The sequence below is a fragment of the Opisthorchis viverrini genome (genome assembly GCF_000715545.1).
Source record: "Opisthorchis viverrini unplaced genomic scaffold opera_v5_495, whole genome shotgun sequence".
Classification (NCBI taxonomy): Eukaryota; Metazoa; Platyhelminthes; class Trematoda; order Opisthorchiida; family Opisthorchiidae; genus Opisthorchis; species Opisthorchis viverrini.
Genome location: NW_008752150.1, coordinates 65,397 through 91,403, shown reverse-complemented (window position 1 = coordinate 91,403; position 26,007 = coordinate 65,397). Strand labels below are relative to the sequence as shown.

At 47.6% G+C, this 26,007-nt stretch overlaps 1 protein-coding gene across 1 annotated transcript in view; it reads left to right on the top strand.

Annotated features, from left to right (window-relative positions):
• The window catches only part of T265_11380 (hypothetical protein), a gene marked incomplete at both ends in the record, with an annotated part of 85,018 nt that overhangs the window by 1,700 nt on the left and 57,311 nt on the right, over window positions 1–26,007 (top strand). Inside the window, 4 exons of the mRNA XM_009178019.1 lie at window positions 825–1,483; window positions 2,525–2,632; window positions 24,942–25,030; window positions 25,699–26,007. The exon at window positions 25,699–26,007 is cut by the window's right edge and continues 139 nt beyond it. Of these exons, the coding sequence (XP_009176283.1) occupies window positions 825–1,483; window positions 2,525–2,632; window positions 24,942–25,030; window positions 25,699–26,007 (1,165 nt within the window). The remainder of the gene's footprint in view (window positions 1–824; window positions 1,484–2,524; window positions 2,633–24,941; window positions 25,031–25,698) is intronic.

The following is a 26,007-nucleotide window of genomic DNA, read 5'->3' as shown; positions in this document are numbered from 1 at the left end:
CCGACAAAAGCCTCTTTGCAACTGCAACACAACACACAGTTTGTCTCTCAAGTTGTCAATCTTCCATATAACGACCACCTGGCTGAACGCACCAACCGTCCTAGAAGGCCTTTGTAAACCCTATGACTGTCTATGAACTCTTCATAAGCTACATTCACTTTGCTTCCCATAATTATTGACGATCGCTGAACTTCTGTAACACTTATCGTCTCAAATGCCAAACTCCCAAGCTCTATTTACTATGCCACATCCGTGTGAGTTTCATCTTTTCAATGCTCAGTCTCATCCTTACCACAATTTTCGACTCCTTTGGTGCCATCGGACTAGGGTTACTCTCTCATCGGTACCAAGTTCTGAAAGCAACGACTTAATTAAGCCAACACCGAAAGTCACACCGATCATTATGTTGTTTCCTGTGACTCTAAACAACCAGTGGTAAAAATAGAGTCTGTTTTACTTTGTCTCTCATTGTAAAATGAGGTCAATACCTTACGGTCCGGTTTCATTACAGGACAGATAGTTGCCATTATGATAACTAATACTATATAGAAATCTGCGCAGGAGGATCCATAGATTTTTCCTAAGAAATTTTTACCACAGTTTCACGATCACTTAAATAAAGATTCAAAATTAGCATGAGAAATATGGTGAACTGTTCACTTTAGACATTTGGAAACAAAGCTCATGCGTGTCGCTCTGGTGTGACGAAAAAATTCGTGAACCACCCACACAGATTGCATTTCTCCTGCAAAACCACAACTTTTTTATATGCGCTCACCCCCTAACTTGATCTTTCTATCCCATACTTTGATTCCGGGGCCCAGTTCATGTTCTCCAGACAACTCAGCATTGCCCCATGTTGAAGCAAGCCAGTGCATTTGTGGTTCAGACCTTCTTGGAGGACTTTGAGGAGGTTGCGGAGGCTGCCGGACTGGATATGGACCGGGGTAATTTGGCGGCGCTGAAGACCCTCCTCAGGGGCCGGGCGAATTCGACCTTGGATGCGGCCAGAATAGGCACCCGGATGATGGACTGGGCCACCGCAAAGGAAGTCCTTGCAGCAGATTTCGACTCTCCGGCCGACCGCCAGGAGGCTATGAGACGGTTCAAGACGGCCAGGATGGCGCCTGGAACTGACCCGACTGTGTTCTTCGCCGGCCTGCAGCAGTCGTTGGATCGCGCTTTGCCGGGGATGGACAGAGTATCGCGTCACAAGTTGCTTTTGGACCAGTTCATCGGAGGAGCGCAGCCCGCGCTTGGTGCCCAGTTGCGGTTAGCAAGAGCGACTGGCCAGTTGCGTGTAGAGGAGCTGGTGCATTTGGCACGGGAATTGACCGAGGCACCACTGACCGTGTTGCAACCGCAGGAGAACAGGGATGGTCTGACAGTGGACAGCCTACAGACCAGAGTGGACCAACACATCGAGCAGCTTGCAGTCGTGAAGACGGAATCTCGGAGGCACGCTCGAACCAGTCGGTGCTACGTGCGTGACAGGCCTCTCCACTGGAAGAATCAGCGTCCCCGTACCCAATCACCTGTACACAATAAACTGGATTAATTCTCTTTTCCTGGGTGGGTTACGATTAGCACAGCCTTACAGGCTAGCATACAAACCGTTACCGAGATAGACGAGAAGATAGAGTTGTGCTTGAATGATATAGGAGCGGGGATATCGCTGATGCGGAAAGGGAATCGGGCTGAACGCAGACCGTGCGCGATAGCCGTGAGAACAGTGGATGGATACTAACTGAAGATTGGCGGATTGTCAATGTGCTCGATACGCCTAGGTGACAAGTCCATGCAGCAGGCGTTCCTGATCAGCCCAGACGCAGAACAGACAATATTGGGGGCGGATTCTCCCAAGGGCACAGATTCCTTGAATGACCAAAAGTAGGGAAAGCTGGTGACAAGGTATGGTGCAATCAAGCTTGAAGATTACCCAGGTGCTGCCGTGAGTGAGCTGTGCGTCTGGAAACTTCCGTCTTATAATGTACCGCCAGTACGGTCAGTGGTCGGAGAATATTCCGAAATGCTCACGTGCGATGAGGATCCGTTTACCTTCTATCCGTGTACCGAACGCGAAATTCCCTACTCGTCAGAACGCTTCGACCTTACGGCCTCCGTGCGTTGCCGCTCTATCTGCATGAAGAAGTCCATAAACTGTTTCAAGAGATGTTGAAGAATGGCATAATGGAAGAAGCCAAAAGTGTGCTTTCAAGAAAGGCGAACAAAAACTACACGTTTTGCGTGGATTTTCAGAGCATGAATGAACTGACCGTAAATCGGGTTGTAGCTGTGCCTTCGGTTGAGGATATTTTTTATTCTTTCCAGCATTCCCGATATTTCACTGTCCTCGACTTGCTTTCCGGATACTGGCAACTAATTATCATGGTGGAGGACCGAGAGTAATCGGCGTTTACGGTTGCTGATACCCAGTATGCACTTAGAACAATGCCGTTTGGTTTGTCTGGGGGTACCATTCACATTCCGCCGCTTGAATCTTCGTTTAATGAAGAGACTCCAGAATGTTGCCGTGTATGAAGATGATATCGCTTTGTCCAGCAGTTTGGAACCGGAGCACGCAGTTCACTTGAAGGCTGTATTCAAGCGGATCCGGGAGGCCACCCTGTGGGTAAATCAAGCCATGACACAACTCGCGCGAAGTTCGTTGACATTGCTGAGGCATGAAGTGGGTCACGGCAAAGTTAGCCCACTGCCGAAAAAAATGACAAAGATCGAGGATTGTGTTGTTTCCAGTTCAAAACGGTTTCTATGACGCTTTCTTGGGCCAGCAGCATACTACAGTCAGTTTGTTGAGGATTTCAACACGATCGCTGCGCCACTGTACGACTTGCTCGGGCAAAATCGGAAATTTGAATGGACCGGGGAAGAACATGAGGCCTTTGAGCGTGTAAAAGCCCGGATTTTGGATCAGCACCTGACCCTCAAACTACCCAGGGTCGGAGAGATATTCACTGGTGCATCAGACGCTAGTGATTGCGGTATCGGCGAGGTCCTGAAGCAGAGGAATAGGGTTATCGAATGTGCCAGTCGTGTCCTAACGCTGAACAGAAGTTCTCAACCATTGAGAATGTTTAGGGGCCAATAGCTTTGTCGTCGAACTGGATCCCGGAAAGTTGGTGCAACTCCAACAGCAGGATCCGGTGTTACAAAAGGTTGCAGTCGCCTCGTTGGATGGAAGGAACATTGAGAACGGAGAGAGAGACAAGGAATTAGAAGCGTTCCAGAGTCACTTTGATCGGCTGAGGCTGAATGAAGCTGGCATAATTTCCTGGAACGCCACTGACTAAGATGTTGTGCTGCCCGTGATACCTCGCGTTCTGAGACGGAATCTCATCGTTGAATGCCATGAGATGGCACATACAGGGTGCACCAAGACATACGACCTACTTCGGCAGAGGGCCTACTGGCCCGGGATGAGAAGTAAGGTGATGGATTATGTGGTGTCCTGTAAGCGTGGTCAACTAATGAAAGAGGATACGACAGGGGCATCCCATCCCATGGAGCCCATTCCTGTCTCAGAAATCGGCGAGTTGTGGTCCTTTCGAAAAATGACCGGCTGGAATCAATACATCGTGATAATGACAAAACACCTGTTGCGGTGGATTGAGGCGGCAAACGTGCCTAATTAGCGGGTGACGACAATCAACGGAGTGGTAATGCATCACATTGTAGCCAACCATGGGTTTACGGCCAAAGGAGGTGACAGGGAAATGAACTTGCCGATGGTGTTGTTAGCTCTTTGTGCTTCCATACAGTCAACCACAGGCAAGCCCCGTTTATGCTGATGTACAGTCAACATCCACGCCTTTCGGTTGATCAGGAAATTGGATTTTGGCCGACAACACGCTTGTCTCCGGAGCAGCTAGAGGAAGAAAGAAGGAGAGCTCGAGAAGACTTGACCGCCGTTCAGGAACGGACTGAGCAGAAAAGGACAAGTAGAAAAGCACGAGCATTCCCCATAGGGGTCAATTGGAAGGATCATCAGAATCCTGGAGGGAGTGGATTGGGGTTGCGGAAGCTAGATAACCAATGGCAAGGGCCGTTTGTCGTTGTCGACTGCCAAGGGAACGTCTGTACAATTCAAGATGGTCGGGGATCTAAAAGAGTAAATGAGACGCAGCTTCGCAAGTGACATGATACACTGGAAGAGTGGCCGACCTGACGGAGGCAAATGAAAATCTATGGCATGTGAAGGTGTGTAACGATGATACTACTGATGGGGGAAACATGCGCGTGGTATGGTTTCTTCTTGTAAATTCGCTGTATCTCTTGAAAAGAAGGACCTGTTGCGGAATTTGTGCAATTCCTTTGTAGCATTTGCTTGGACTGGAGCAACAGTCACTGAATATCCAGGAAAATTCAGGAAGACGAGTTCAGGAGAAGATGGATGTTTAGTTTCTGTAGACAAGATAAGATGTCTGTAACTGGTCAGTTGGCATTTTCCAACAAACGACTCCGCAGCGATGGCCTACTTCTTTCGCCATTCTTCGGCTACTCTGCAGGTAATGCCTAAACTGCTTAGGTTAGGGCACCGCAGTTTCCAAAACGCACCCTATTATCTTCCGACGAGTGCTTATCTAGTGTCACCATGACGCCCTAATACTACGTACATCCGCATATTGGCTCAGAGTGCCTTAGTAGTTGTTTGTAGCTTGCCTTCGCTGCAACAACCCCTAAGTTCGTCAAGCTATCTTATCAAGTCCCTAGCCTCATAAGCTTTTGCCCGTTTTAACGAGCACCGTATCATGGTTCTAATTAGCGTTGCGCCAACCCATTCTCGTAAAGTATTTCTTTGTTCGTTTTTGCTCCAACGAGTGCTTTTAGAACTGAGCCTCTGACTTCCCGGGCGCAAACCTAGGAGCTCGTGATCACGCCCGGTTCACACACACCTGTCTCTCATAGGCTTCTATGAGTAGCTTGCGAAAAACTTTGCATCATCGGCTCCATCCACCTACTTTAATTTAATAATAATCATAATTTTTCTCCTCAACTAGTGGGTAGCATACCGTCAGGCGTGCAGCACCCTCAGAGCACAATGCATTTATCTGCAATACTTCTGTGGGTGGAATAAAAAAATAACGTCAAAATATTGCACTTCTTTGCATATATGCTCAGTCCAAAAATCACTCTCATCTGCCGTCACTTTTTTGCGATTTGTTTTAATCGATCTCTTTTGAAAATTATTGGCGCATATTCGGATTTGAACTTAGTGTGCTATGGCTTCGGAAGTGGCTTCACAATTGTTCATTGAGAAATTTGTGGGTGTATCATTCCCATCCTTCACGGCACTTGAAGGACAACTTTGTGGTATTTGTGCGTTCATTCAATAATCGAAGCACCAACGCTGTTTTGCGTTACGAATGGGTGTGTTACAAATGCAGCAGGCGCCCTCCAAGACCAACGGAAAGCCGGGGAATCCGAAGAAGCTAGTAAGTGGAGCGTATTTTTCAATAAAAAAATACGCGAAGCACCAGCTGTCCACTGCGGTTTTGACTACGGAGGCGAAGGAATCAACTGGTAGTCACCTCTTATTTTCTTGAACACAACCAAAAGTTGTTAAAGTTTCTGTACGATCGGCTTCCAGTTAGTCGACTGCTAACCCAAGACGAGTTGGGCATCTGCAAAGCCCTTCTGGAATATGGAACGCCCTCATGTGAGGTGCGGCAGTTTGTAGCGGTTGAATTCGGCAAGATTCTTACTACTAAGGATATACGCAACTACCACCGGAAGTGTCTACCGGCTACGTTGAGTAGATGCCGCATAGTTGTATTTTAATGTAGCAGATGATATGCCCTGGAAAACTTTGGGAGACCGGACGCGTCTTTGTATGCCAGTCAGAGGAAGGTCACCATGGCCACATATGCTTCTCCCGATGGCAGCAGATAGCGTTGTTCCGACTCCTTTCAGATGTAATGAATGTACACGGAACGCATGCAACAAACCGCCTTGGGTAAGTTTTTTGAAGCACCTAATATTTGGCACGTAGAAATAAGAGGCATGAGCAGGAAGAACTATTCTTCATTGACTTTTTCTTAGCTTGCTTCCCAATCCAACAACGATGGCTGTCGGATTACAACCCACCGGACAAAGTGCACCCCTTAAACTTGTTCCCGAACCACCGCCGACAGCTTTCAACAGACTTCGTAAACAACTGAGCCGAGTGATGGATAAGCTTCAGATGCCGGAACCCAGGAGAGCCACGGCCATCTTTAAGCGATTGAATGTTCGGAGAGAATTCCTGCTTCGTCAAACCTCAAGGTCTGCAACCGACGACCCGCCCTCGGTGGTCGAGGATACTCCACCTCAACCCAGATGGCGGTCTAGGAACACTTGTGTCCTCTGTGACCTGTCGACTACTGCCAGCGTCATTGGTGTGCAACGGATCGCGTGACCTATCACGCCGACTCTTGTGATGGTGGACCTTGCCCGCTGTGTAGTGGTGCTCTTCAGGCTTGTCCCAAGGGTGAGTACATTTGAAAATGAATTACTTTTGGTTCTTAGCTCCGGGCCCATCTAGAAAACGCAGAGATGTGCTTTCTACCTGGTCCGCAAAGAGGGCGTCTTATGCTGTTGACCTGGACCGAAGCACAGAGTCCCAGCGCAGCGTGTCCCGGAAGTCTGTGTGCCTCTGTTTTTTTGGATCCAAGGGGATCTACTCGACAGCCATGAGTAAATGTCTGACAACTACGAACAACGTTGTATAGCGCCAGCTAGATGTAAGACACGAAGATGGCTTCATGTGATCCATCGGCTCCAAAAAGTTTGTCTGTTAATAAGGCCCTATGCATTTCATGTAAGTCTCGTATTACTTGGTAGTTGCAGTAAACAGGTATGCGAAGTAACCGCTAAAGATGGCGTTGTGTGAACAAGCACCTACGACAAACTGGTCACTGGAGTGCATTTTGGGGTAAGTATCTCTACCACTTTGTCGGCCGCCCGCCTTATGGTGATATTTCGATAACCTGAATTATGTATTACTATCATTTCAGGACTTCAACGGCCAAATGGACATTCCTCACGAAGAAGAAAATGCATCTCCCAGAAGGACATATGTAAACCAAAATATCTCAACATTTCAAGACGTCCATTTTGAGCCTTTTCTCCGTTACAGATGGATGGGTGCGCATCGTGCACCCCTAGCCACGTGTTAGTCGTGTGCGCAGGTTAGGTTCGTTCAGCCGCCCGGTATGATCGACGTATGTTCCATATTCCTAATCGACAAACCTTGATGTCTTCCTAGCATTCTTCGCAACCTATAATGGAAAACTGCTTTTTGCCGGCAAACATGCACGAAATTTAGCAACTAATTAATGTGGCTTACGGAATTTCAACTGGCAACAGGAATTACCGACCAAAAGTTGTTTTCACGAATGCACCTACGCATATTTTGCATCTCCAAAGGCCATTTAGATTCTAGAATGTTCAGGAATTTTTTTCCGGCGGTAAACTACCTGAAAGTGAAATTTATTGTAAGTGAGTCGAGGTTTTTCACAATTCGCGATTTTTTATCATCAAGCAACGTATTCACAGTCGGTGGTGTGTATTGACCTTGAGCATTCCCTCACTTAAACAAATCGTCATTGTAAATGATTCTCAATAACACAAGAGCATATACATTATACCTAGACATTCTACACTGTGAAGTGGGAAGCCTGAAAATGCCGTAGATTTCGAGAAATCAATCCCAATGTGCGAATAGCCAGGAGCGTCAGGCGTGATCATAATATTACGGTCAGGATAAGAGCGTGACTGATGGGGGTTGTGAATAATGGGAATGTCCTGGAAAAGGGACGGTGATGTGAACAGCGAGCATTAGCGAAGTAGATTTCTCCTTCTTGCATCAAGGCACTCGTTAACCCCTCTTTATGACGAATGAATAAGGCAACTTTGAAAACAAGATGCTTCATCCGGTCTCTACAATGGTTAAAAACTTCTTGTTTTTTTTACCAAAAGAGGCCTTACTTCTTAATCATGGAGCCACCCTACGACTCTCTGGGTGATTCTGTATGATGCAACGCCGGACCATGGTCGGCCAACTGCTATTTTCGAAGTTTGGATGCCGTACTTTATAATGGAAAGTTTGCGCTTAAAATGGATGACAAATATAGCCAAATGATTATGGGTGAGCTTTCACGCCATCCTGATGACCGCCCCCTGAACCATTCGGCACTGATTTCCGGAAAGCGGAATAGTATCCTCCCAACCTGAGGCCACTATTCAAACTTACCCCCACCTCTTCACTCACTTAATCCGGTACCGTCTCAGGAAACACACCTGTCCCTCTCTCCTGTGCGATCCTATCACATCTGGCTGACACCATAGTTGACGGAAGCGTATTAGATGCGCAAACAAGGCTCAGAATGCTCGCCGCTTACGACCTTTCCAGGTAGTTTGAAGCCAGCATCTCGTTATTCTTTCCGCCGTTTAAATATTACGCAACCCGGCTGCGGTCTTCTCCGATAGAGAGTGGTAACATTTTATCCGCTTCCGTCTGAGGTGCATCACTCTAGGTAGTCAAAGTCCATTCATTTCCATATGCGCACAGCGATTTTCGTTATTCCACACGTAAAGCTGCACTCAAAAAAACAAGCTTTTTCACTTTTTAATGGCATACAGCCCGGGAAAACTGATGGTCACTTCCCGTTGTCCACTAACCTACCTTATTTCTCCGCTCCAATGAAGCGGTTAATAAGGTACGCTTAGGCCACCCCCAATTTCTGGTATCCACAATTTTCAAAAGACTGACTACGACCCCAACTAGATCATTTGGAGCCGGAAACTGGAAACCTTATTAGTGTCGTGCACGGGGTTAAGACCTTCACTAAGGTTGATTTAAAACAACGTGCTTGATGAACTGACTATATGTTGGTCACTTGGTGGCCTCCGCCCCATTTTTGAGACAGTGTAGATCCAGCCAGTATTGCCAACGTATATACCCACCCCCCGCGACGTGTAACTCGCCCTTTAAATAGTTGTGTATTAGTTCCTCTAAAAAGACCACTTGGACGCAGTCAATTGTTAGTAAAATTTGTGATTGCCGCCGTCTTTGTAGCAAACACAAAGTAGCAACGACATGGGGCTCTGTGTACGTTTGATTTTATCCATTGTGTTTGCACTAAATTTTGGATGATGTCTAAATCTCAAATCGCCTCTAGTGCTCCTGCCACCATTACTTTCACCAATAAGGTTGGGGCTGTGAAAAGGAGCGTTTCTTGATTAGCAGCTTGGTAGACGTACTGCGAAACCATATGCCAGGCGTCTAATATTCCAGCCGGGAGCTAAAACAGAGAAAGTCACGGGAACGTGCGTATTTTGAATCCCTTTACTAGATCCCAGGGGCAATCAGGTACGGTAGACAGACTAACTGATTCTTTCGAGGTGCGTCACTGCGGTGACTCTGGAACCAAAGTGCGTGAGTTCATATGGATTGTTCCACAGTTTAAAAAAAATGCCATGCTCTCTAATAACGAACTGCTTTGAAAAAGCTTTACTTGCATGAAGTTTTGAACCCCCATGTTTTTCAGAAATGAATTAACTGCGCCTGAGCGATATACCGCAGCTATGATTTCGACATCGCTCAATCCAGTGCATTATGGCTGCTCCGAAATGACTTGGGCAGCAGAAACTGGACGCACAGGCGTTATTCTTATATACCGCACTATGATTTCGACCTCGCTTAATCCAGTGCATTATGGCTGCTCCGAAATGACTTGGGCAGCAGAAACTGGACGCACAGGCGTTATTCTTTGGAAGGGGATCCTGATTAAATTTTCGCGTATTGAAGTTACTCTCGCGACCTCATTTATATTGGGATTTTGTCTAACAGAAAGTGGTTAATCGGGTCAGCGGGTCCGATTATCTGTGAGTATTTGGTAACATGAGTCGCTGCAAGCACATCCGAGTGACGAATATACTTTCCTTTTTGGCTACGGGATGTGGATAAAATTCACGCTGGACGCGCCACGGATAGCGATTCAGAAGCCGAGCTCATGAATTCACCTATCCTCAACTACTTGGATACCGTGGTCAATGCCATGATACCAAAGACTCAAAACAAAGTCGCTCAGCCTGGACGAATGTGGTTAACAGATAGGCCCACATCGCGTTTCCATCGTAATCATGCCTTAAAAGATTCAACAGGGAAGCTGCGGTACGAATAAGTCACAGGGGTATAGGAATCAGAGTCACGTCTGTTAGCTAAAAGTTCCCCTTTTCCTGACGCTTTGGCCGGTAGATTACGGGTGTGGCGGGCTCAAAAAGGATTTTCTACAGGCTTTTTACCCTGCATTTCTGTGAAAAATTGCAGCGTATCCGAATCTGGATCGAACTGAAGGGTGATATCTCTTAGAATGCGCGGTTTGAAAAAGTGCAAATGTGGCACGCCAAACCGCAAGGTATTTTTGCGTGCCAATTGTAGCGTCATTGAAACCAATCCTGCACTTGCCAGCGCGGGATTTATCTTATGGTCCAACGAGCGTATATAGCTTTCTTTACAACATATGAACCCGATGGGCTACCGCAAGTCCCCTTTCAGGGAAATATTTCCTTCCTTTACACTGCATTGAGTGAATCTTAATCCTCCCCTACTCAGAGTTATGAGGGCTGCTAGTATTTCAGCACACGCACTTTGTTGTCTCCCTTCCGTGATACCTAACCACCTCTAATACGTGCTCTGTGTCATGTGGTTTCACTGCCGCCAATTGTCATATCTGCTCAGGTAAAAAAGTACTGCTGACTTCTGTCTGTTGCTGCTGGTGTTGGGCTCGCCTCGGTAGAGTTATACAAAAAGAGTTATACAGCTGGACTCTCATCTGTAAAAAAAGAAAGCAAAATAAAAGATCACTTGGGATAGCCTGAAAATACTCTGCAATGCCCATGACCTACATCGGCGAGCGTAGTTGTATCTGCTTTCGTCAGAACAGAGGCTACACCGCACCAAAGCCCATTCCGTCATCCAAACAGAGAATACATCTACTCACCACTCACAGTGGTAGACACCAGGGTCTTCATCGCCATGCACCACCTACATATTAGAGCTGATAGCAGTGCCTCGGGGACTGGTGACTATTTCTCAAGCACGCACTTTCTCTCCTGGTATATATCCAACTCATGTAATAAATACTCGATTAACCAGTTAGCTCAGAATTCCATTCCCGCCTGCCCTTACACATCTGATTCCCATACGACACATTTGCGCGCTTATATCGGCTTTTACTAGATCCCTTGTAATATAATACCGAATATCAGCGAAACCGGCCCCCGGTCGCTAGCCTACTAAGTTCAAATCTACCTACTCCCTACTCCATGTAATCGCTTGTCATCATCCTAGTTGCATCAGACGCCAAGTTTTTCTTTCTATGTATATAAATGCATATTATCCCATTTCATATCCCCTCAAACTCACTATGTTTTGCAAATCTCCTCCCATCCCCTCACCTTCCCAAGCCTTAAACTTCGGAAGTGCCCGCTTTGGACGATCTGGTTAGCTGATCTCCACTCCACCTGGCCTATGATCTACAACTCCGGGATCACCAAACGGACCAAGAAAACCTGCAGTCCCATATCGGCTTCGTTCGAGCTTGTTTCCTCGACCAGGCTGAAATAAATACCGCTGCTCAATGAACTGCATACCCAAGACGAATTATCTCAAATGTTGACGTCCGTCACGGGGCTGTCCAAAAACTGAAGCATGTCAGGCCAATGATGGCACGGCACTGTCATACTCAGTTTGATAGCACACCCGCAACTGTTCCATTCCTCCCCTAAACCGTGCCCTCTTGCCTACTCGTTTCATTGACCCCAATCGACCACCATGACATTCATTCCAACCTATTGGACTACTCGTTCAAATTCAACCACCGCTGTGTTCCCATCAAACCTAACCCCTACACCTGACTTCCCAACAACAGAGCAACCAGTGAGTCTGCTTGTTCTCAGATTGCACCATATTTTTGAGACTAAACTTGCCGTGTTCTCCCAATTCGAATTATCCCATCTCCACCTCCACTTTTGCTTGTTATGACTCCGGCCATTTACCCAACCGCCCAAGGTCACTCATGGCCAGCAATGGTTTTCCAGTTTTAGTTCATGTCAGCCAACTGAGTCACTGAATTACTCGGACCTCATGCCTATTGTTCCCTACAAGTTGCAAGAGAAACATATTATTATTATTTAATCAAGTACCTCCCACTGTTTGTGACATTGTCCCCTTTTCGCGCAGTCAACACTATCCCCAAATCCCTCAGTAATGCCCCATTCTGACAGTAAACGAATGATCATGCCAGACGGCATGCTACCCACAAGTTGGGAATAAGCATTGTTATTATTATTATTGTGCGCCGCCCCCACATTCTTGTGAACGTTGAGCGAAGCCACCTTTCTGACTGTCCACGCCACGTTTTGTGAAGGCACAATGTTGTGCTATGAGGGTCATTAAATCGCGAGCGCCGTAGCGCCGTGCAGCTACGTGAAGAAATATGAGTGCGCAAAACTTCACGTAGAATGAATACAAAGGGAAGGTAGCAACCCAACGTTCAAGTTTCTGGCCGCATCGTACCCCCAGACTGCCTCACACCGAACCTTGGAGCGGGCGGCCAGTATCCAGAAGGCCTACCGAAACTCACATTAATATCTGAGGGTTTCCACAAGGAGGCGCGAAATCTGGGTCACGGCGGTCCTGAAGGGAAGACGCGAAGCAAGTTACTGCTGTCAACAGTGCAGCTGACTTTGAACATATGATGAACCCGAGGTTAGTTACGGACTTTGGTGCCCTAAAAAGCACGCCAGTGCGACTGACTACGGCTCCAGGTTACAGCTTCCACCCAACCATCACAAACCATCCAAATACCAGCGACGGTAATGCTTGAGCCAGAGGAATCCACGTGAAGACACAGCACCTAAAATGTGTGGAATTATCATCGTTTATCCCTTTAGCTGATGATGGGAGTGCAGCCCGGAGAAATTAACCAAAGTCGGTCTCTAAACTGGATAAGGTCAACTATATAAAAGCAAGTAGCAAGGCTTACCAACATATCAGACGCAAATGTTGATCGACATCGGGAACTGCTGCAAGAGCCCTGAACCCGCTGAAAATTCAAAGCCGCCGGCCTCCGGTTCCACCCCTTCCAAAATGGCCTGCTTGATTGTGGATTCGTTCGTCACTCATGGTTCTGAAGGCCAAAGCCATGAATCCTATAACACTGCACCGTAAAATCCTACGTACACTCGGCTAGCCACTCAGATCACCTGAGGGTCCATACCATCACAAAAGGAAGGTAGCCGCATTCACATAAGAAATGTAACTTTCCACCGACGAAAAGCAGTCGTTGAAGAAAGAGCGTCTTTTGAGTGCCATTAAACGGGCTACTCCATGTTAGTGCCATCAAGCGCACAAACAACCCGACAAGACCTCACAGAAGGACTTTCTCGGCCAGCTGGTGCAGGAGACTCCAGAAAACCAAACGATTGTTTTCACCGCGAATCTTCGAACAAACGCAAACCCATGCGCCCAGAGTGTGGCATTGTACCGGCTAAAAGCCACCGAAGTTTTCAACCACGGGGAAAAACTACGTTCAACGGCGACCAAGAGTATGGGCAAATCAGACTTCTCGGAGGAATCCCATCTGCAAACGAACACTGGGTACCGGAAACGCCAAGACAGGAGGCAGACGAGCATGCAGCACATGCTCATTCTAACCATTAGACTCAAACCCGGCGAGTAACCGTTAAATTTTTTAATCCTTCTGGCGGCGTGTCTCTGCTCTCCATCTCCGAACGCAAGAGGGAGCATGTTGAAGTGTTTGTCGACAAACTGCTATAATCTTTTCACCAAACTTCGAGAAACGCAAAAACCAAGTTGTTTCGACCAGTTCATAGCCACACTTACAGAAACTTGGATCACAACAGAAGTCTCGGACTTAGAGACCACGATGGGCTGCTACTCCGTTCGCCGAGCTGATTCAAAACGTGAGAGGGCAGGTGAGGTTGCTGCATACTTACATGCGGCCCTGCCTACAGTGATTGTCACTCTCTAAGCCACTCCAGCCCATTTTTGTGGTTCACCTTTTCGGGTTCGAATCCTACTGCGTGGGACCGACATTATACTCGGTGTGACCTACAGTTGCCCCCCGAGTCCACCAAAAGATGACCAACTCCCCATACACTCCACTGAGCAACTCTTTTCTATGAACAGTTTCACACGTTCCTTGCTGTTGGTTGATTTCAACGCTCCCAACGCCCATCCTAGACGGAAACCCGGGGTTTAGTGAGGACTTGCATCAACGCTGATCAAAGTCGTTCAACCAAGCGCTTTGGAGGGCCAAATACCGAGAGGGCCAAATACCATACCCGCTGTATTTTGTTATCATCAGCAAAAGACACTTGGCTAATCAGGTAATAATTGGGGCTCCACTGGGACACACTGGTCGCTGTGGTGGTCTTTGATCACATTTACTACTTAAACAGGAACCCGGAGCCTCAAGCGTGGGTCCGCCGTGCAGACTTCTAGAGAATGCGTATGCTCCTTGAATAGCTTAAATTTGGGCCAGCTGCGGTTGAGAAGACAAGCAAGATCGTTGTCCAGATAATCCACGAGGCTTACGCGGTGTTTGCCCCAAGGAAACCAGCGTGCACTCAAATGGACTACTTAATCTTAAGAAGAAATCGGCGCCCGCTGCAAACGGGGGCTCAAATATTCTTCACATAGACAAGAGACAGAAAGTGAGCCGGCGTTTCGCAAAATGCGGAATAAATGTACTTCAGAAATACAACAGTTGAATATACGAGAACAAGTCACGAGAGAGACCTCGCCTGGAAAGATCAAAATGTCTTGTTGGGTATATGGGACACCGGTGAAGAAATACGCCAACCGCCCTCTCCTCGAAGTACAAAAGCAGGGGAAACCCGAGTTACCCTCTAGTTGAGTTCTAAGCCTACATAGAAAAGGACGCAATCATGTATTCTGCCCCAGTAACATCATCACGTCAGCATACGAACAGCCTCCAAACAATCTGGTCCTTACTGAGAAGGATGTTTGCATATTCTTGCATATGACCGACCCCTCCAGTTATTTGGGGTGAGGAGAGGTCCATTCAAGAACTCTCAAAGAAACTTCGCTTTTCCTGGTGGAGTATTTTTACCATTGTTCCGTCAATCGCCCAAAGGTCACCCTCCATGTGCTTGAAAAGAAGCACAAGTGACGCTAATCCACAAAACTAGTGACTGACTATCATCTGGTAGCTACAAGCTTACTGGGCTCACTAGCGTTCCACGCAAGATGATGGAACGTCTTCTGAAGCTAGCCACCTGTTGTAAGTTCAAGGTAAGCCAGGAAACACGTGCGTAAGGACACGGGTGTATTAGATACACAGACCAAACAGAGCCTCCTTACAACTGGATCAATTCAAAATTGTGTCATATGTCCATTCTGACACATCGAAGCGCCTAGAATTTGCTAATCGTAGCTTGGTAGAGTTGTACCGGCGTCGACCACTTGATGGTCAGCGTAGGCTCCCGACCTTAAAACCATTGGAAAGGAACGAGTCTGGCGGCGCTCAACATCTAATATCTGGGGTGTAATCGTCTCCCAGGAGGCACAATGCTCACTTACGCTCTGTTTGAACAATGTCTGGTCAACAGATATTTCACCATTAACCCGGCTAATACACTGCGGGAAAATGGTCCCAAGATATTCATGCCCAGACCGGACATTTTAATCAGGAAATTGTTGCTCCTCTAAGGTAGTTGGTGCGTGGTATAACCTTCCTCCGACGGTTATACACCCTACATTTTGAAACAAGTTCAACGCACTTTTGGATGGCTTATATATGAGACGCCGCGCTGAAAAGCAAGTTACCCCGCACTAAGAACCTAAGGAGATGTCCTAGGCCTTTTTCGCTTGTGCATTTGAGGTGAACGGAAGCCGCTGAACGACAAGAACGAACCCGAACAGGGAAGCTTGAGCGGAAGCCTGGATGCCGGGTATCAATCCGTGAGATGATGCTAATTGGACGGATGTGACCGGGACCTATGAAAGCTCGGAGAACCGTTCCCTAATTGGTCAGAAATTGACCAATCAGCACTGGGGCCTTGTGCCTGCCGTTTTCTGTCTGGTTGCTGGTCTATCGGTTGGCGAGTGAACGCGCACTGTGACTGCAAGTTCGTCACTTTGCCATTCCGCCGGAACCGAAGGTTTTTTTGTATCAGTTTTCGAATTTATAGTTTTAAAGAGCGAGGAAACCGTCCTGGAATATGAACGAAAACTCTTCCAGGACTCCTATAACTCGATTTCTCAGCATCATCCAACCCGTCTAAAATCATTCTTCAAGAGGATGCTCGCAGACAGACTCCATCGTGTTTTTCGTCGTCGAACAGGCTTTTAATGTTGAAAGTTTTCCTAGAAATCGCTTGCGAACCAAGTTTGCACCCATTGTCCCCCGATAGAATGATCTCCAGGTTCTGACCTAGACTTTTGTGGAAAATCCCATCATTAGAGAGATCAGAGGCTGCCTTTCAGGGATCGATGACCACGACGGATATTTTCCGGGAATCGCTTCTAACAAAAATTGGTTTGTTAACTTGGTGATTGCTGGGGCATGTTGAGAGTTGCACTTCTTTGTAGTTGGCGGCTTTGGGGTATTTAACAAAGAGAAAAATAGACTAACATGTTCTGCAAATTGCACCGTATCATGTATTACTTCGTATGTTGTATGATGCCTTGAGAAAGTTGGCCGCCATTTTGGGCACGTTGGTATTCAGTAGGGTAGTTCAATCAATTCCGGTTGGTGAGCTAAACTGTAGCAAGTGGAATCAATTAACCCTCGGTATATGGTTTGTAGCTGATAAACAGCTGAAATGACCAATTTAAGGTGGCACAGGGTGAGAGTGTTAGATAAATGGAAGATTTCCCCGCCGTTGTCACAATTAATTCCGTTTGTTGTGAGGCTGTAAGCGCCAGTCCGCTAAACACAAGGTTGATGCCTTGGATGTTGCAGAACACGAGCCGCACCAGCGTTTTAAGAAACATGGGTTGTGTTATCATCCGCCTAACTCCAAAGCATAGTGTCCAATTCTACAGGTTGCACTGTACGGTGTATGATATAGGGATGTCAATTAACCTATTCAACATCTACTGCTGCTCTTTTTCACTAACTCGGTGTTGATTTTCCGCCTGTTTTTCTGGGTGAAGGGCTAAACCTACGGAATTGGGAGGAATTAAGATTGGACAACGGGAAAATTGCCGAGTCGGTACTTTGTCATCCGATTCAGCTCAGTGTCCGTATCCACTCAAAATGTGCCGATCGTCTCATGGTCGCGGGCAGCAGTGCTAGTGGTATTCAAGTCGACAGACCCCACTTACCAATACATCACCAACACAGGGCTCGAAATTGACGGAGAAGTCCACCTCCCATCCCCAGAGAGGGAGAACCCGAACCAGTGAACTCACTCAACAACCTGGGTTTTGTTCTACTACCAAGCGGACGAGTCCAGGAAGAAGCAAATAATCAACTTGGTAGTATCAGAATAGCCTACCATCAGCTAAATAAAATCTTGTAGAATTAGTGGAATCGCTGCGGAACTAGATTGATACCTACTTATTCACCAGTCGAAAATCCGTGTTTCCAACATGCGCCTGGGGCGAGATGGCTCAAGTGATCAGATCGCGTATTTACTGACCGGAGGGTCCGTGATTCGAACCCGACCTCTGCCTCTCGGCCCCCCTCTCTAGGCTTAGCAACCTGGCAGTATCCCAGCCCTCGTGCAACCTTCGGGTGGCATGGCAGTTAGGCACCGAAAGAGTGCTGGTGATGAACGATTTTTCTGAACTAATCCATCGTTCTTCCTGTACCAACCTCCGACACTGAAAAAAACATAACCTTGCAGCTGTGTGGTGGTTTATGCATTCCATACTCCATTAAGCTATAGTGCTGCCTAGAAAATAGTGGGCCTCGCTGTGATCGGACGGTTTGTGTGCCTCCTTCACCCAGTGAGCCATACTTTTTGATGTCCTTGCGACACTCACTGTCTCATACCAGGTTGGTCAATGGTTAGAGGTCTGTCCATACTATCCTGGCCCTCTAGGTTAGGGGTTAGGACGTGTGTGGCGGTTTGTTCTATGAGGATGACAATGCACCTGGATTTTCCGTCAAACGCTGTCGTCTTGCGAGGTCGAGTGGCTCCAGCTGGAGATCAGAAGGGAGACAGAATAGAAAGGCGTATTGTATGCTTTAATAGTCTGATAATGAGGTTAAAATGAAATATGATTTACATAGTCATGACAGTTGTGTTTGGGCTTCTGAACCAGTGGTTTAGCCTGAGGGTCTTAGTCTTCCTCCTGTCAAGGTCTTGACGCCACGGAAATATCCCAGCCCACGTACAGTCATGAGACTTACAGCTCACAATGGTCTCATGCTACACTGGCTGTCGCGTGTTGTCACCAGTCGGGTCGCCTTACTAGCTGCGTAGAGCAGGACGGGTACGCGAAAACATGCTTTTCTTTTCTGCCGTACCACGCCCCAATTAGAGTAACCTCTCTGCAGATCCCAGCGCTAGGACTGACTACCTCGTTTGCCATGCGCCGCACTCGACTGCAGCTCTAATGAGGCCAGCTTCAGTGACAACCCTATACACTTTAAGTATGTTTTCGAACCACGGAAATCGGTCCGTTTAGCTGCTTTTAATGTCCACACACTTATGGAAGCAGAGCAATTGGCTCTTGCTCGTACGCTGGATTTCCTCTGCATTTGTGTATGTAATGTATCAAACAAGGATACACGACGTATGTACTATAATTGAACTGACTGTCTCGTTGCTCTTCGAGGTTTTGGCTGCGCAGCGTTGGAGATGCAGAGGCCGATGTAGCTGGATATGCCAGAGTACCAGCGGAAGCATCTCTACTTGACTGGATACCCCTCGACTGTAGTCTCTGCACCGACTTCCTCGAAGGGCTCTTTTGCACAACCACGTGAAGGGTGGAAGAGAGCCAGAGGCGGTCAACCAATGACTTGGCAGCGAAGTGTGAAAGCCATTACCAGCAACCTTAGCTGCGCTGGTCATTGCCGTCTTTCTGGATGGGGACCCCGAGACGGGCCACATCAATGGCTAGAGACATTGTCAGATATGGCCCAGTTGCGCCCTCAATGGCGCTCGTGCATCCAAGCTATTGACTTCAATGCATAGCTCCTTTTTCAACCCCCCACCACTTGACAGCCCACTGACAGTGCTGGATTTATGCACCAATTTATCAGCTCCCGCCTGCAACGCGCAGCAACCTCCCCCTCCCCCCAAACCATCGGTGAACGAAACTGCGACAGCTACAACCACAGTACGACGAATACGCGGTTATTACAGCTGACAATGATGATGATGATGATGATGATGATGATGATGATGATGTAGTCTCTGCGGTTTGTTTGGCAACGTGTGGGAGATAATCTAGTGGAAGTGAGGTCCATCGCAGACTGTTTATCGTATCCGCTTACTCCCCACTGACTGTGAATCTGCCAAAGATAGTTTCCACGATGCTATAGGTACTCTTCTGCAGTGGGCTGAAAGCTGAGCCCTCACCGTGGCTGCTGGGTACACGAATGCTCAGGTAGGCAGACCAAGCGCCACCGAGGCCCTATTGGGTGATCTTCTGTGGTTGGATACGAGACTCACGGGCAACGGAGTCTGCCTGCCTTAGATGTGTACCCATTGCCGACTTCCTTTGAAGTACCGATTTCCGGAAGAGTGGGAGTCGCTCGGAAACGTGGCACCCACCAACCAACCATCCGGAATCGGAATGGACTAAATTGCCATTAGTTAGCGGTGGCGAGGGTCGATCACTGCCTGCCGCTCCTTCTGGAACACCGCCGTGGACTCCGACCATATACTCGTACACCGCTGATTTTCATTGCGCTCTTCAGGTCTACGCAAAGCGCGCACACTTCGCTTAGCTATTGAGACGATGCAGGACCCAGAAACCAAACGAAATTATCAGAACCGGCTCCTTGATCCGGCTCTAGATGGTCCGATGTCAGATACGAACTGTTACTGGAAACATAACCGGAGCTTATCTTTGCCTTGCGACCCTGCCAACCTTATCTAAAAATAGGGTCTTTGATGGGATCGTGGTCTCATTGGTTCGGTGACAGATTCTTTCTGAGTGCATCCCCATCTCAGCCCAGTGCATCACCTGACGCCAGTAAACTTGTTATCCGTGCAGACCAAGAAGCCTGGCGCACTGGCAAGGTCGAAAAGTGCTGTAAACGTCCGAAGGCTGTTTCGCTTGATTTGTTCGACTGGTACTGGGGAGCCTATTGTCGGCGATTGGGTATCTGAGGAGAACGTCCGGACAGTTGGGTGCAGTACTTCGAACAACAATTCAGTTAGCCACCTGTAATACATTTTCAAAAAAGGTGCCAGTTTAACCCCTGTTGTAACAAGGCTTCTGGCGTCACTGATTCCCCGTCGTTCTACAGTGGCAAGCAAATCCTTGACCCGACCGAAAGCTGCCGCCTTGAAGTTGTTGTTGGGTTTGAGTGCTGCGACGATCCCGCCGGCTTCACCGACTGGAACTTCGTTCCTTAATTTGTAACCATGCCAAGGGGGAGAGTCAGACCAAGAACACCGATTCCGTACTACGAGTAATCGTGCTACGAGGCGGTATGGGGGTGAAAATACCTTTCCAAATCATCGGCGAACTGAGCTTTCACGGCTATAACCACTGTACGGCAAGTGCGATGTTTTTACTGCTGTAGGTGGTGACGATTTTGACGATGTTCGTTCTGGAACCCCACTATTGACTCGGAACACGCGCTTGTTCATTCCTGCTATGCCTTATGGTGGTGCGTCAGATGTGCACACCTTGCATGGCCATTAAGAAACTCTGAGATTCTGATGCGAAGCAAAATTAACGAGACCGCCTTCTGAGTTCCCTTTCGGACAACACGTCTTCTGATGTTGCCGGTTACTGGAAGGTACTGTTTGCAACTCTGCGTGATGCAGGGCGCTCCGGTTGTATCTCGAGAAACTTAAAAATTACTGAACACTTGGACACACTCATGATCGGGAGTACAATGAAACTCGGAGAAATACCTGACATGATCAAAGAGAGCAATATTAGGGTTGACGCTGCCGTAAGGCGTGTCGGATACCAGATAACTACACTGATCTAGAGTCTTGATGGGCCCAGGATGTTGAGAGATGGACGAAGCGAGGAGCTCTGAGTGTGATTATGCCATTCCAGGCGATACCCAGAGGGGCCGCCGAAGAGCGTTATAATCACTGAAAAGATGGTTCCTTTGTGTCTGAAGATGGTTGTCATGTCATGCTGTCGTTGATAATGATGATGATGATGATTGTGTCTGAAGAATACCTGGTTCCTTGGGCAGAATGCTCTCAATGGCAATTCAACGGACCAACCGCATTTGCTCAACCGGACTTCCGAGCCGAAACGTATCGCCAGACAGTGAACATGGAGCTCCCGACGGCGAATACCTCTTCCTCCCAAGCGTCACCGAGCAACGCCTATCTTACGTCGTTTTACGTAGGCGCATGAAGTTGGGATTGGCAGGATTCCTGCCGGAGAGAACCTGTGTGGACCACATCTCCATACTACACTCTTGGTGTTCCTTGAATTCAAAATGGCGTTGGAGCTCGAGATGATTCAGTGGTTAAAGCGCGAATTTACTAGCCAGATGATCCTTTGTTCGAACCCAGCTTTCGCCTCTCGATTGCCCCTGTCCGTCACGAACAGACTGGACCTTACCTGATTCAGTGGAGCGCGAATTTACTAGCCAGATGATCCTTTGTTCGAACCCAGCTTTCGCCTCTCGATTGCCCCTGTCCGTCACGAACAGACAGAACCTTACCGTGGTGTGACGGTTTGCGCACCTCAGCGATCCATTGAGCTATACTGGAGAGTGTCTCGCGACACTCACACAGTCTCTCATACCAGGTTGGTCAATGGTTAGAGGTCTGACGAACACAGTCTCCTGGCCCTCCAGGTTGGGGGTTGGAACATGTGGCGACTTGTTCCGTAGAAATGGTAATGCATTTGCATTTCCCGCCGAACACTGCTGCCTTGCGGTTAGGCTTTTGAGCCAAAGGCTTTGGTTGAGGACCCTAATCGTCCTCCTGTCTTGGTGTGGGTGCCCTGGCAGTATCCCAGCCCACGTACAACCATGAATAGCACATACACAAATAAACTCATGTCACATCGGCCGTCGCGTGGTGCCATCAGCCAGGTCGTCTTACTTGCTGCATACAGCAGGGCGGGTAAGCGAAAACAGGCTACTGCTGACGCCTCCCTTCTTTCTCCTTCACATACTTTTTCTTCCCCCTCTCCCCACCCCNCCAGGCTGCAAAATACAGACTTTTTCGAAATCGGGAGTGCAGAGTTTAGCGTTTGGTTGTGAACCAGGCCACGACCCGATTCAAGTTTAATCCCTCAGTGATACATATCTCCAAGATAAAGGTCAAAGGTCACAATGGGACTTTATTGGCTCGGTCGTAACAGAAGATGAAGGGATAAGGTTTTTACTGTCTTTCTCCGCTTTGTCTAAGGACGGAGAATTACTCAGCTCGAAATCACCTGTGCACACCATTTGTAAGACAGGAAGTGCCAAAGGAATAGCAGATATTTGATGTCGTTCCTGTCTTCAAAATAGATGTTATATCTGAATATCAGCCAATTATCAGAGTGCCCGTTTGATCATGATCGCTTCCAAGTTGCCCACAGATATGATCCCACGCAGGAATACCAGCACCTTTGTGAGGAGAGCCGTGAAAACCAAGCAGAGTTCCGTTCGGGTCGTGGCTGCATTTACCATATCTCTACCTCACGACAACTGCTGGAGCATCGTCACACAGAAAAACAATAATTGTTGTTCTCATGTCTGAACGTAATGTCCGGCTCGGTCGCGCTGCTTTGTGGGGATGTCTATCTTTCAATGGTGTGCCACGCATTTTCTTCACAGTCCTCCAACCATCATACTATATACCTGCGGGCGCGTTAAGGTCTGCTGGGAATACTCTCCCAACATGACCAAAAGTGGTGCCCTTCAGGCTTACTGTTTGTCACCTTTTCTCCATAACCTAATAGTGGATTAATTAAGTGAGAAACTTTTGTTGTCTTTCACCCTAATTTTGGACCTTCTTTCCTGGGAAGCCCTTAAATTCATTGAATATTTGGCCAATGTTGCGCTACTTCTTTCAGTTTCCATTCAGATAAGAAACACACCAAATAACCTAAGTGATGTTACCATGCGTTTCGAATTGCGTCTCTCACCCTCAAAGTACGAAGTGCTATTATACGACTGGGCGAGCGCGCCACTAAAACAGGCTATGGTGTCAGAACCAAGTTACTGTCTGATTTCGTTTCCCCATCCTGCTGCATTCGGGGATTAAGGCGACCCGGTCGATGGCATGATTTCTTCTTCCAGGATGGGGACCGCGTGATCCTCACTGTGCCTGGTTGGAGACACTACAAGATATGGCTGGCACCCGATGTCAGTGGCGTTCTTGTTGTCAGTTTCTGTCCAGATTGCCTGAATGAATGTCTGGAGGTGTAGGCACCTCGGAATGATTGTGTTAAGCTAGCACTAAGTCCCTTCCCCGTCCACCTTTATTCTTTTCTTTACAATAAGGCTTTCAAATAAGTCATGGCTGTACGGCGGTAAAGCATCGGTGTTGAACACTGATGTCATGCTGTCGATGATGATGATGATGATGCCCCTGTCTAGGCTTGAGCAACCTGGCAACACCCCAGCCCTCATGGTTCCTTCGGGTGGCATGACAGTTATGCACCTATAGGGCGTTACAGTTCGATTCTGTCAACCGGCTGGTTCTTCTTAACACGCCTTCGCAACATAACATTCCCCAGAATTTCGTAAGTATCATGCAGTGTTTGTGTTCACATAATTGTGGGCGCTTACATACCTATCGGTGCTTCACTGCCGTAGGAATGAACTCTGCTCATGGGCTGATGTGCTGCCAGGGTGCCCTGATTTTGACAGGATGATTAAGGCCCTCAGCCAAAGCCGTTAGCTCAGAAACCTGACAACAGGATAACGAAGTTTGGCGGTAAGTGCAGGTGGATTACCACGCACGTTCCAATCCCGAACCTAGAGGGCCAGTGTCCTTCGCTGGTGTTGCAACGAGTAATGATGTTCACCATTTACCATCCCATTTCCATTCGTTCAGCTGTAGCACCCTTTCGGTACCTAACTGCCATGCTACCGAAAGGAAGCACGAGAGCTGGGATACTGCCAGGTTGCACAAGCCTAGACAGGGGTTCGAACCACAGAACTTCCGGTCAGTGAATTCGCGCTCTAACCACTGGGCCATCTCGTCCCATCCTCTGGGCAGATACTCTGAATATTTCGTAGACACTCCGACGTACAGTTCAGTGGGTTCCTGAGGTACATGGGTTAGCTGCGCTATGTGAAATGACGACCACGTTTTCCTATCATGTCGTGGTTAGCTCGAGATAGCTCAGTGGTTAAGGCATCAGCTTACAGACCGGAAGGTCCGTGGTTCAAACCAAAACTCAGCATCTCAACTGCTCCTATCTAAGCTTGGGCAGCCTAGCAGTATCCCAGTCCTCTTGCCTTCTTCCGTTGGCAGGGGAGCTAGGAGCCAAAAGGGTGCTACAGCTGTACGACAATTTCGTACCTATCACATGCTTTATCCAGACCTCTGTGAGCGCTGTTTACCTTCCACTCTAAACCACTGACTATCCGCAAGCATTAAATTTGGAATTACATCATCAGTGTGAATAAAGCCGAACTATTTGGACTCCTTAAGAACTGTCTAGTATTTGTCTCCTTACCTAAATGCGTTCTTATTGCGTTTGCCTTTCAGCCGTTGATGTGACCGTTTATATTGGAACGGCTCCACTTCCGGTACGCTTTTATCAAACCAAATTAGTAGTCTAGACGTCGCATCTCATGATGTCATCTGTGACTTCTATGAAAATGTCGGCCTCCTGGGAGGCAGAAAAATCTTCTTCAAACGCTGTGCCACGGTATGTAGTTTTCCATTCTATCGAAACCCCAAGACACCTGCCGTAAGGTGCATTATTTTGGTCGTAACTTTCAAATTTGGTGTCTTGTTCTTGTTGACGATAGTGGTGGAATGTTCTTCGAAAATTGCGGCGTTTATATAGGATATCGTTTAGTTCGTACAGTAATTCACGGAAACAGTGTATTTACCTGTCATTGTGCCCCGGATATCCCATGGAATCTTATCAAAAATGGAAAATAATCTCGAGGGCTAATTGAGCCTCTCATTCCTTTTTGTAGTATTCATGTTTGCGCAAACCCTTCGAAATAATTGAAATTTCTTAGGTGCTGTAAATGAGTGGTCCGGTGCTTATTTAACCTTTTTTTATGAATAGAACACTCTAGATGAAAATCCAGGAGGTTTTGTTCATATTAGGAAGGTGCTCACTTCAGAGGCCCCAGCTGTAAGTTTATCTAAGTCCTATTAGTGTCATGCGGTCGTGTGAGGTCAACTTTAGAGGGACTGCTGTCTATACCAGTCTTTAGGTCCGAGAATGTCAGCATTTCAGTCGCTAGTTTAAAAGACTTTCACTTCTATCCACACAGGGAGCCCTTCTTCCACGTCTTTAGTTCACTCCATTTTATTGACACCATCTGACCCATGGCTTTAACGTTATTCACACATACGCAGACTCTGTACACTCAGTCTTGCTCAAATAATCTTGGATCGACCAATTGAAACGGAACTTGGCACGACAAATTTTTTCGTGGTTGTACGTATGCGTGGTTCCGCTAGGCGAGTTCTGCGGTCTCCAGAAATCTCCATCGGGACGTCAAAGTCAGCTGCATCGGATTTCACTGGTACCACACCGCCTTCCGGGGCAAACCAATCACCCACAACAGCTGAGAATCAGACCGGAGCGTCGTCGATCACCGCTGGCTCCTTAGGATATTGCTCTAACTCTGGAGTTTGCGTCCCAATTGATTTCAACTGCAGCAT